This window comes from Berghia stephanieae, chromosome 2 (genome assembly GCF_034508935.2).
Source record: "Berghia stephanieae isolate SIO BIC M18660-M18661 chromosome 2, UCSD_Bste_1.3, whole genome shotgun sequence".
Lineage (NCBI taxonomy): Eukaryota > Metazoa > Mollusca > Gastropoda > Nudibranchia > Aeolidiidae > Berghia > Berghia stephanieae.
In genome coordinates this window covers 40,697,571-40,710,968 of record NC_088361.1, presented here as the reverse complement: position 1 = coordinate 40,710,968, position 13,398 = coordinate 40,697,571, and the positions used below count along the sequence as shown (strand labels likewise).

The window sequence follows — 13,398 nt, the reverse complement described above, 5'->3', positions numbered from 1 at the left end:
GATTAACTTCAAGTAAGTAGTAGTAGTAGTAGTAGTAGTAGTAGTAGTAGTAGTAGTAGTAGTAGTAGTAGTAGTAGTAGTAGTAGTAGTAGTAGTAGTAGTAGTAGTAGTAGTAGTAGTAGTAGTAGTAGTAGTAGTAGTAGTAGTAGTAGTAGTAGTAGTAGTAGTAGTAGAGTAGTAGTGGTAGTAGTAGTAGTAGTAATAGTAGTAGTAGTAGTAGTAGTAGTAGTAGTAGTAGTAGTAGTAGTAGAAGGAGAACAGAAAGAAGCAGCAGGGACTGAAGGAAGAAAAGGAAGAGGAAGAATAGAGGAATAACAAATAGAAGAATGGGACAAGGAACATTCACGGTTGTGTCAAAATAATAAATGTACAGGTAGTGATAAAATTTAATGCAAAAACAAAAGAATCTATAATATTACCATTTTTGCCACAAAAGCTTCTGTTGAAGCCACTGGCATTTATGTTTGCCACGGCATTGGGATCAGTGCCATGAAAGAGTTTTTTCTCATTCTCAGTACCTTTGGGATTGGTTTTCTCAAAGTAATTCTTCTTGGATGCATACTGCTGGTAGAGCATGACGTTTTGAATACGTTGAATCTATAGACCAAAGAGTAGAAAAAGATAGCTTTAATTTTTGACTTCACTAATGTTTTCTTTATCTCTCCTTTATAAAAACAAAAATAACTTTTGTCGTTCTTGTTGGTGTCCCTAAGTTTGAAGACATTGTCGTTATATCAAGTTGTGGTATATTGAGTATCAGTATATGTGTTAATGTTTGTGTGTAAGTGTGTGTGTGTTTGTGTGTGTGTGTGTGTGTGTAAATGTGCACATGTGTTTTTGTATGAGTGTGGGTGGTGTGTGTGTGTGTGTGTTTGTACGTGTGTGAGTGTGTGTTTACATTCTCACTTTCTCTTTTTAATCTTTTCTTTTCTATTTTCATTTTCAAAAACAGGCATAATTACGTTTTGAACTTGAAAAATACAAAAAATAAATGTCAAAAAGTGAAGATTTTCCACAATATGAGATTTGCAGTGGCGATGATAATAGTCCGACTTTTATAGAGTCTTAATAAATAAGAATAATGAGTATAACAGTAAGGCTCTGGGGAAAAAAAAAAGAATTTGTGTAAACAAGAACTTATTTTTGTTTTGAAATGCGTTATTGTCATCAAATTTCAATGACATTTTCTGCTTAAAATCGTTAATAATAATAATGATAGTAATAATAATAATAATAATGATGATAATAATAATAATAATAATAATAATAATAATAATAATAATAATAATAATAATAATAATAATAATAATAATAATAATAATAATAATAATAATAATAAAAATAATAGAACTTTTCTGTCCAAAGAAATGGAAACTCATTTTGGTTAACAGTGATGCCTATACAGATACAATAATATTATGACTTGATTTGACTTATAACCTTTCACATCCTAAGCATCAGCTACACTTCAAAAAGTTCATCAACTGAGCTTTGAACTCCTTTCCTATCAATCATAAGAATATTTAGTAAGCTTATGCATTTGGTCTACAGTGTCCTAAATGATTTCTCAGTAATATTCTTCTTTAAGTTGTATCAACAATCTTTTGAGTTATCACCAAGCATAATGGACATGCGGGGGATCCTGATAGCTCAGTTAGTAGAGCACTCGCTTCACAAGCAAAGGGACAGAGATCGGTCCCAGGTACAGTTGAGATTTTTCTGACCCGCCCCCCCCCCCCTGTCCACCCAACAGTGAATGGGTCTATTAGAAAGTAATTTGCAATAGATTAGCGTCCTATCCAAAGGATAGCAAACAATTGCTGTTGTCCATTTCACTCTACTGAAACTGGGATAAACTCCGGCTCCATGGGCCCAATGTCTCTGAAGGACTACTTTTTATACTTTTTGCTTATTACTGACATGCATTAATAATAGTCAGATTAAAAGATTATTTATTGTTTTGTTTCAGTTCCTTAAAGCCAGTAGAATTGAATGAATAATCACATATTTAATCATGTTAACCAGGGAACAAAGTTATTTATGCTTGCAACAAAATGTTTTGTTTTTTTAGATGTTTTAAATTATAGAGGCACCTGCATCTTATGAATCCTGATAACTTATTTGATAGAGTACTATTACCTTTGGCTGGCAAGCAATTTTTCATGCCTACAAAAGGGTTCACTTCATTTTAGAAAAGGGATAACCAAAATATTGCTATATACCCACTAATCAGTGTATGAGTTCAGTGCAACTCATGACAATGATAAAAATATGCTCATCAGGAAAGTTTTCCTACTGTTGGAAATAACGCAAAATACCTTTTTGATTGGAGCATTTGCACCGCCACTTTTAAAGCAACTTTCAACATTTTTGTATTCTTGGCTTGAATCTGAAAGATCTACAACTTTCAAATTTTCTCCATTTTCCATCTTATCCCAACATTTTGGCAACTCAATGGTACCTGAAAAAAAAAATTGTTTTTGTTGAGATTTCAAGTTTGACACCTCGTTCTGTGTTTGAGTTAGTCCATAGTCATCAATACATCCAGGGGTAGGGAGTGGGTACGTTCATTTACTAGGTATGGTAAACAGGATACCCAGTATATTCAGGTGATCACTCTGTGAGCAGAACAGATCTTTCTCATTGGAAAATCATGAGGCCAGTAACATCCTCAGTTGGTAGAGAACTCGCTTGGCATGCAAAAGGACCTAGATCGATCATGGGTGTAGTTGAGAATTTTATCTGACCCCCTTGTTGACCCAGTAGTAATTGAATAGCAATGTCTGTTAGAACTGGTAGAAAGTACTTAGTGATAGACTAAAAGGGCAATTACTACTGTCAATTTCACACTATAGAAACCAGGATAAGCTTTGGCTCTATGGGCCAAGCGACTCTGAAGAAATATATAATAGAAGGAGGTACATATGAATGACCTCCTTCTAAGAACTATACAGGCCTGTAAATGGTTGGTGAAAAAATTGTCGGAACTTTTTGAACACGCGAAAATAGACACAACAGGACAAAAATATGGACACAACACAGATATGACATGTCAATTGACTAATCAAATCATGTCACTTTCCCCTACTTATTTATAACCAGGTCCTTATTTTATGGTACCAAAAAAAAAAATCCCAATTATTTGAGGGCCCAGGTCTGAGTTAGTAAAATGAAAGGAAGAGAACAATTCCTACCCTTTTGAATGATGTGTATCTCGTGCTTGACACAGGAAGCTGCGTATCTTCGCTCCTGTTTGTGCTAAAAGTTTGCGCTGATTCTTTCGTTTATAAGATTAATTCTTATAGAAGTAGTAGTAGTAGAAGAAGAAGAAGAAGAAGAAGAAGAAAAAGAAGAAGAAGAAGAAGAAGAAGAAGAAGAAGAAGAAGAAGAAGAAGAAGAAGAAGAAGAAGAAGAAGAAGAAGAAGAAGAAGAAGAAGAGGAGGAGGCGGTGCGGCCGTGTGAGAGCTTTCAGAGAAGAATACATATTTCGAAGAAAAATAATTATTTCGCATTATTTTCTTTCCGTCTCACATCCGGACGGAACCAAAAAAATATAGAGACTGAGAAATAAGAACCGGAGATATGCATGTGTGTCGGTAGCAAAATAGAGAGAAACCTTCCGGTCCGGTTCGACAATTCTATGTGTGTGTTATTTACTGACTAGGTGTGTGTGTGAAGACGACTCGCGCGAACTTCGCAACCCACTCTCACTGGCTGTGGCACAGTAGCCAGGCAGTGAATACATCCACGTCTAGCGGAGCGTGTAGGTGGCATGATAATATTATATCTAACATAGATGTCAAGTTTTGTTTTGTCTTTGATGCGACAAATGAAATTTTTAATTATTTTTTTTAAAGTCGGCATTTGAAACAGAATAAAATCTATTTTTTTCGAGGAACGAAATAAAAGACTTTTATTTTCTTTTTTATTGGTTCTGTTCTTTGACGTTACGAATTTTATTTTTACTATTTTTTTTATTTTTTTTTAAATATTAGCACTTAAGAGCAAAATCGTACTGTTGGAAATCCGACAATAGACGGAAGATTTACAGGCCTGACTGAACAATCTACCAGGACACTTTATCTTGGAAGTCTGACTCTTAGAAGCCCTCAGAAGCCCTTAGAAGTTGGTCTATTGCATGTTTACAGTTTATATTCAGATTCAGTCCTAATTAAGATAACTTTCTTTTTAATATTATGTAGTTTGTTTTTTTAATGCTTTGGTTTCTTGATTCTGGCACCTACACAATTTTGTTTTAATATAGATGTATGATCTGGAAGAATTAAATGATTACATATCATTTTTATTTTCAGTAGAAGGCTTTACTTCCCTTCCTTCGTGGATTATGATAAGCATTCTATCATATAAATCTGTTATTGCTTACCTGCTCTAAGGTCATAGCGATTAATGGTGGCAATCTCTTGTAAATCTGTTCCTTTAATTCTGTATTCTTTCATTGTGTTAAACTTAACTACATATTTACGGTGTCTGGTGTCCTCGAATTCCACGGAGTCTTGAGACTTTTTGAATGCCTTTTCAATCTCACAGTTTGTCCTGAGGTAGATAAGGGGGATGAAAAAAAGTATATGATTATATGATAAAACATTAAGGGACCAAATCTCAACTCAAGAACTGCAAAATGAAAACTTAAATTATCTATATGGTAATTATATACATTATAATGAAAATGATTTGTTTAAATTACAATTATCCATAATCACCCAAAGAAATAAAACAACAGTAATTGAATCCTAACCATATATTGTGTTATCAATGCTGAGAAATGTTAGCAAAGCAAGACAATGATAACTTTGTAGAAAGCTGAAGACAACCACCATGAAATAGTATACTTGAGCTTGAGCTTTTTTAATATAGTGCAGTATCCACTAAACATGCTCAAAGTGCTTTACAAAGGGTCCCTGACCAACAGCAATACGTAACATGATAAAACGAGACAGGACGCCTGTTAGGCAATATTACAAATTTTACAGCTGAGTACGGTATGAGAATTTGAGTAAAGAGCCTTTTCCAAGGACTCAACTATGCACCGAGTGAGGCTTGAACCAAGGACCTTCGGATCCGAAAGCGAGTGTCATACCACAAGACCACATAGCCACATATAGCATCATGTGCAACAAAATATGTTGACAATCGTGTCTGAAACCAAAACAAGTGTCCAAGAAAGATCAATTTGTTTATCATGTACCATCCCAAAGCATGAAGATAAAATATGTCAAGTTAATTTTATGGGTCGGGACGGCAATAAAATAATTAAAATACACACAGTGCAACCCCTGGATAACGACATTGTCCAGGACCAGAAAATTATGTCGTTATCCAGGGGTGTCGTTATTCCGGGGTTTTCAAGATGGCGCGGTGAGACCTGTGAATACATATAGTGGAATACATAGACCGGTGCCTGAGAGAAGACATGTCCTGACGTTAGAATGTGTATTTCTCCTGTTTACAAAGGGCAAACCAGTTATGCTTTCATTTTCCAATGTTGTTACTGTTTTCGTCGTAAACAGTGCTCTAACGCGATTTAACCAAACTAGGAATAAATCAAGAAAATCAAGAGCCAATACGATAATATCGCATAAGAACACAGATGCTCACATCTACTTTTAATACGCATTTATTAAAATCCATGCGATGCTGATAATGAGATCTCAATACCAAAATTTTTAAGTGCACCAACATTTAAAAACAATAAATATTATATCTTACAATATCATAAAAAAACAACTAGGTATTAACCACAATAATATCAAATTTGGACTGATGTTTAGAAAAACAACTGTTTTTTTTTAATGAAAACAATAAAGTGAAAGATGCTTTCATTGTTTTCCCGGCTATCCCAATGTGTATTATAATATAAGACCATAAATATCCAAAAAATGCTCCCATTGGATACAGCATTGCCTGATATCAGTTAACCACCATCACTGACCTCAGACAGGCAGATAACAGGGAAATGGACCCTTAAGAGTTCCATCCACTGATAATCTTCTTTTGCTGTGGTTTCATATGAACTGGTGCTGATTTCACGCAGTGTAGTAAATATAATATTGTGTTCTTATTGGTCGGTAACAAACGATCTCATTGGGAGGGAAAAAAGGCCTTTTTTTTATTGGTTAAGAGTACGTGTGACAAAGATCGGCTTTCAAGCATTGGTTTCAACTACCGTTTGTTGTTATAATAATGTCGCTAAACAGGGGTTTTACTGAAATGTATGTCGCTATTTGGATTTTTTTTTACTAATAACATATAGCAAAAAATTCAGGACCAGAGGTTAATGTCGCTATCCAGGGGTTGTTGTTATTCAGGGGTGTCGTTATCCAGAGGTTGCACTGTAGTAAGGTCGTAAGCCTAATATAACAAATATACAACTAAGAACTAAAAACAAATTTTTGCAACTGAAAAATTATCATTTAAATCAATTTTATTTTTCGATAAACTATTTCTAATAAAGCAAAAGTATGAAAACCAACTGGTTACCCAAAAGTAGGGATGTCAACAACAAAAATTGGAAAAACCCCTTGTAATTCATTTGTGAAAGAAATACCATCAATAAACAGGTCAATCACTTACTCTGGCTCAAAATCTCGCCATCTGCCGTTGGACATAAATTGCCACTTGAAAGCAGTCTCAACTAGACGGCTATCTTCCCTAGTTATTTTTACTTTCATGTCCATCACATATTTATGTATTTCTTCCATCACCCCCACGAGAGAGTCCACTTCAAAGGTTGTCAGGCAGGCAGAGTCAGTTTCTTTTTCAATGGATATATGAACTTGTTTCCTTAGTCCGATTGTCATCAATTCATTGATCTGAGGGCATGTAAAACACCGTATCAATTCATTATAAAAGAAATCGTAATTCTCCATGTTTTAGGTGTGACTGAAATTGGTAATCATCAGAAAAATTATATATAACACAAACTACAGTAATAATAATAATAATAATAATAATAATAATAATAATAATAATAATAATAATAATAATAATAATAATAATAATAATAATAATAATAATAATAATAATTATTATTATTATTATTATTATTATTTAATTATTATTATTATTATTATTATTATTATTATTATTATTATTATTATTATTATTATATTATTATTATTATTATTATTATTATCATTATTATTATTATTACTGTAGACCCTAGCGTGTTTATAGCCAGATCATGCTTGTAGCCAAAGTGCTTATAAACGAGACTTCTATTATTAATAATAATCCTTTCTTTAAAAAATATAGCCTTATGGAGAACATTGTGCCATTTGAGTCAATTGAAAAAATGATGCAGCGCACAACTCTACTGAAAGATTTGAAAATTAGAAATGTATTTTTTACAGATAGATAAACAGATAACTTGATTTCCTTTTATAATTTAAAGTCAGTTTGAAAGTTCATTGAGTCAAACAGATATCATAAAAAATTTACCGACGACACAAACACTCTCAAAAACAACCAATCTAGACACTGTAAAAAGTTGTCAGTTTGGTGTTTTTACACAAATCGTTGCATTCGAAATAATGTATTCACTTAATTACTGTAAGGATTTCAGATCTACACTAAGTTTTCAACAGTTTTCATCGATTTATGAGATCAAGTATTATTATTGCCCCTTTGATGCTTTCAATATGATGGTTTCGGGTGGATAATACCCAGGTTTAACTTATGGCCACACCCTCAACTCTATCTATCCAGTATAAACATCAAATAAAGTGAGAGTGAGAGTTGGGTTTTTGCTAGGAACTGTCCGCTTTTTTCAGCAAATCGTGGCATTCATAATGATATTATTCACTTGATCACATTAAGGTATTCGGATTTACAGAAATTTTAAACAAGTTTCACCAATTAACAACATCAACTAATATTGCCCTGGGAAATATTTAGTCAAACGTTATCGGCAAACTGTCAATTGTATCTGACATTCATAAAGTGCCTTAAAACACACCTGGTGAATTCTTCTTTGTCTTAATAATGTTATGAATGGAACTGTGTGTAGATAAATAGTCTATAATATCTGAGAAGTTATAAAGCAGGTATGATTTCCCCTCCTGTCAATGTGCACCTGGAGCTGCGGCAACACAGGCTTTATAAATATAATATAACATTATTTATTATTTGTATATCCAGTTTGGATAACAGGCAGGTATTTAAGATCTGTGATAATTTGATGTTTTGTGAAATTGATGGCCTCACAAACCCATACTGCAATGCCCTGCCCTCTTTTGTGTCCAACAAAGTGGTGACACTTCTGTAGCAATAGCCCCCCCCGCCCTCTCCCTTGAATGACTGCCCTGAGTGACTAACTTACCTCTTTGGGAGACATGTTTCTGATCCCTTCAATTTTGACGATATGTTTTTTAAACGCTTTGTCACAGGTTTCTTTTAGTTCTTTGACAGCTTTTATACCATCATCAGGGTTTTGAAAGACAACATTAACTCGAGCATTTCTTGAAACAGGCTTGGGCACAATTCCACCAGGAGACTTGTAAACTGAAAATAATGATTTTTTAAAAAAAAATCATGAGCACTGAATTTGGTCTTTCAATGTTTTGCTACGCAGAATTGTATGTCCTGATATCAAAGATATAAATATTGATAATTTTATCTCCTCTCTTCGTTCTCTCTAATTTATTCCTCTTTCTTCTTCTTGTTCTTAGGTATGATAAGTCAATGTCCTTTTCCATACTATGCAAAATATAACATTTATCAACGATAAGTAGTTTACTTACCTTTTGGACGAGATCCTCTTTCCCTGTGACTGTTATCCTGGAAACTGTGAAGAATATTCTTGTCGAAAATGACAAGCCTCACATCATTTAATGTCTTCACAGATTTTCCAAAATTTTTTATGGCGTGGAGGATACTGGTTTTCAGTTTTGGAATATTGGCATGTTTTGCACCTTTAAAAAAATGAAAATTAGACATAAAATTCAATACATCTTTTCACTCTTCAAATAAATATCTTTACTCTCCCAAATGTCTGTTTATAGGTCTGCAGTTCTCATTTGTCGGTCAACGATTAAAAAAACAATCCATGTCAACAAAGGTTAGGTCAAGATATTGGTCCCACATAGTGGCTAACGCCTTGATTTAGGTGATGGCATGTGTATACACAATAAACACACTTGGATAAACTTTTGAGATTGCTTTATAAATTTTACCCTCACTGTGTGTAATGGACTGGTCTTTCACATTGTCTATTGGTGGGGAATTGTGGTGACACAACTCGGTAGTCAGTCAATTGTTTCAAAGGTTGAGAGATGGGGGAAGGGGAGGTATACATTTGTAAGAATAAAGTTTTGACACTCTTATGTTCAATTTACTAAAATTCCTACTCTGATAGTAAAATAGAATAATCCCAAAAATATTCATGTATGTTGCAGAGGGATAGTCTACATACCAGCGTGACAGCACATACTTCTCGTGCTCTGATGAGGGGAGGGGAAAGAATTTTTTTTTTTTTAAAGGGAGGGGAAAGAATTATGGTACCCACAGAATGTGTATTTAAAATTATCTGTGATTGAGCAGTCAAGTCCCTTTGTAACTCTTGAGGTTCAGTAAGAGAGATCCAAACCTTGATCCCAATTTTCAGTTTTGTATGTGAAAGGTGTTTACTTCTTTCATGATTTTATCAAAATCCCCTGGTACATATTTCAAAAGAATTTTAAATGTTGTAGGAATAATTTGCGTGATTTTATTGATAATTAGAAACTGCAAATTAATGCAACAATGAGAGAAATTCTCCAAAAATTTTCAAATTGAAATTTTTACCAACACAACTATCCTCATTGAGAAAAAAAGTGTTGATTTTATTTTCAAAAAGTAACTTTAGGAAAATGGATTAAAAAAGCATGTTAATGTTTTATAAAAAGTTTTGTAATATGAAAATATTTAGTGTCTTCTTTCAGCTACCGATCAGCAAAATTTTGGTTTAGTTTTTTACCGATCCGTCAGTGTAAAAGGTTAAGAGCCTTTGGTCTTTACTTTGGTGAAATTCCTTGTGCAAGCAGAAATGTAATATTTCTGTAAGGCGCTTTGAGTTTATTATAAAATGGGGTAAAGTGCTCTAAAAGCACAATATATTATTGTATTATTATTAGCTAGGTAGGCGAGTTACATCAATTTTATGTTTTTATGGTTTTAAGGGTTTTACGGCGCTTGCAGCACATTAAGGTCATATCAGCGCCAGTAAAAAGGAAGAAAATGGGATAGTAAAAAGTTCTAGAATTACAATAAAGCAGCCAAGAAAAGGGAAGACAAAGGGGAATTGGTTCAAATAAGAAACAGGTGTAGATTCCAAAAGCACCCTATCAAAGTACTTAGTTTGAGATCACTAAAAGTCTCATCCAGACACAAGCACAGGACCCCGCTAAGAGGAACATACTCAAATGTTTTACAAATCATATATAATATAAAGAAAGCATAATACAGTGCATAACAGAGAGATGATTTACAATGAAAGAAATATCATCTCCCAAAACGAACTATGCATTCGACTGTTTCCCTCTCAGCCAGGACCAGGACAAAACCAAGTAATCTCATTCCAAGACAAAGACAGAAAGCATGTTGGAAAACAGATATAAGGGGATAGAAGCCACAGTATGTACCCTCCTGCCCACTATGGGAGGTCAGGAACCCCAGCCAGACATCAATTTTAAAAATAAAATTAAAATACTTAAAGCCTTCAGCTCATATAATTTCAAATCAATTAAATACAAGTTGATTATCTTTAACATTATTTTGCTATACTTAAAAATGAAATAAAAAAAAGAAAAAAAAAAAGCTTGAATTGTTAACATTAACATTAAAGAATTGGAATCATCTCAATATAAGCTTATCAAACAAACATTCCACTAATTGAATCAAATTAAGGATTTAAAAGTTTGAATGATTACGCAATAAGTGTTAGAATCAAGAAAATAAAAACTTAGTTCAGAACATTTATCTGTCATATAGAAATACAATGGGTCAATTGTAAAATACCATATGAAGTCAAATAATAACACAAACCAAGCATTAAAGATGACAAAATAGGGAGTAAGATCTTGATAAAGAAAAATTCAAATTTCAAGAAAAATAAAGGGTAGCTTTACGTTGAAGATCCAGTATTAAATGATAAATCACAACAACAAAAAAGATAACAGTAGATTCACCTGCTCCAAAAACCGGCAATGCGATACTGGTGTGACCATCTGCCTCAGCCCGAGTCAGGACTTTCTCTACACCTTTGTCCCAATTTCGGGAGTAAGTTGTCATGTTTACAAACATGATTGCCTGGCAGGAGAGTCCATTTGAAGATGTCATCATAACTCCTTCATTGGAAAACTCTTCAGCTGAGGATTTTCAAAATCATTTCTAATCATACATGGGAAATAATAAAATAAATATCAAACATTAACTAATAGTCCAAATTTATACATCTTCATTGCACTGTAAAAACCCTTATGAAGAAGGATCCTTCTACATATCAGAAAATATAAAATATTGTGTGAGGGCTTGTAATTTGGTCAACAGACTGTGCTTAGGGTGATCAGTATTTGAGGTGTCTAGAATTACATTTGAAAACACACAGGAAAAAGTAAGACAAAAGGGAATGGTTCGAATAGGGACAGGCGTAGATTCCAAGAGCATATCATCAATGTACTTAGTTTGAGATCAGCTATAAGTCTCATCCAGACACCAGCACAGAATCCCAGTAAGAGCAACACACTCAAATGCTTACTTTATAAATTCAAAACAACAGACATAGAACAATACAATACAGATGATTTACAAGGAAAATAATATAATCTCCCAAAACTTTAACAATACATTTGACTGTTTTCCTCTCAGCCAAGGACTCCGACTGGGGAAAGGACAAAACGAAGAAATCTCACTCCAAGACGAAGGCAGACAGCAAGTTGGAAAACAGATAGTGGTATGGATGACACGGTAAGTGATCTCCCTGCCGACTATAGGAGTTGATGTGTCTTGTGACAAAGGTGAATATCAAAGCATTTAGAGGGAACTGGAAGGGGGAAAGGAGTGGAAGTGGGCTGGTTCTAAGAAACTTGATTAAACTCACACTCTCAATTATATCAGTAAGCAAGTCAGCTACCGACAAAGAAAATTCTAAAGCTTTGCACATCTCATTATTGCATATTTTTCAAAGAAGAGAAAACAACGAAAAGCCCTTTTGGAGTAGTTGGAAAACAAAAAGATAAGTCAAAGACATATCTCATCTCAAAAAGCAAAGTGATTTAGCTGCTTTACTCTGTACAGCTTGCAAGTGTTAATGCTACAATTGAAAAATAAGTTTCAGTAAAATGTTAAATATTTTTTACAAATCTCTCCCACAACCCCTGATCATAAAACACTACTTAAAACACAATCACATGATACAACTGTATTATGCGCTTACCTTTCTGAGTGCACTCAGTTTGAAGGCTGTTCCCACACATACGCAACATTGCCTTGCTCAGAGCTCCTAAAATTTTCAAAATAAGATATGCATGAGTCAATAATCTTCTAAAATTTCCTGTTTTTAAAATAAAGAAAGTTTCCTTTAAGCTTATAAAGGGAACTGTTACTCATGCATTTAATGAGTTGACTGCCATTTTTTAAATGTTTGATAATTTTTTAAAACTACAACACTGGACAGCAACATTGACCTTTGGTCATGATATTTTTGCTATACATTATTAGTAATAACCCCCCCCCCCCCCCCCCCCCCAAAGCGACATACATTTTAGTAAAACCCCTATTTAACGACATCGATATAGCAATAATCGGCAGTTAACACTGACATTTTATTTTTAAAATATAGCCTAATAGGCAACCTCGTTTCTGACCAACGTCATCTCGTCCTCCTAGCCATAAAAACTCTTTTCTGGCAAATGCGACGTCCTACTAATAAAAAACGAATTTTGTCATTAGTTTTTCAAAATGACAGAGTGTCGGGGTATTTTTGTGGCAAATGTTACAAAATCAACCTTTTTGCACAGCCTCAAATGCACTGACTTCTGGCCCCATCATTTGCGACAAAGCAAACATTATTGTGGACAAGCTTGGAGTGGCAGATTTTCAAGCTAGCTAAGAATAGAATTAATCTGAAATTCATATACAGTGGAAATCGGCTACAACGGAGATAGTCGGACGAGCAAAGAATCACCATTGTAGCCGAATCCTGCTATATCCATGCATACAGAATTTGAAACGAAGCAATTCTGAGAGGGAATAAAAAAAAAGAAAACAAGGACCATGTTTCGAGTTACCTCCCTTAGTAAATTCTATTTTCAAAATTCTATTTACATTACAAATCCATTATTACAACGCTATTCTACTTTCATGTTCGATTTTTATAGCATTGTTTGTAACTGCTGTATATTT

At 33.9% G+C, this 13,398-nt stretch overlaps 1 protein-coding gene across 4 annotated transcripts in view; it reads right to left on the bottom strand.

Moving 5' to 3' along the window:
- LOC144964878 (uncharacterized) overlaps positions 1-13,398 on the bottom strand; it is a 70,608-nt gene that overhangs the window by 14,854 nt on the left and 42,356 nt on the right. For all 4 annotated transcript variants that reach the window (XM_078899609.1, XM_078899607.1, XM_078899610.1 and 1 more), the window contains exons 13-20: positions 12,431-12,496; positions 11,184-11,363; positions 8,760-8,930; positions 8,339-8,520; positions 6,592-6,830; positions 4,385-4,554; positions 2,319-2,461; positions 420-597 (exon numbers count right to left, since the gene is read on the bottom strand). In XM_078899609.1, the coding sequence (XP_078755735.1) occupies positions 420-597; positions 2,319-2,461; positions 4,385-4,554; positions 6,592-6,830; positions 8,339-8,520; positions 8,760-8,930; positions 11,184-11,363; positions 12,431-12,496 (1,329 nt within the window). The remainder of the gene's footprint in view (positions 1-419; positions 598-2,318; positions 2,462-4,384; positions 4,555-6,591; positions 6,831-8,338; positions 8,521-8,759; positions 8,931-11,183; positions 11,364-12,430; positions 12,497-13,398) is intronic.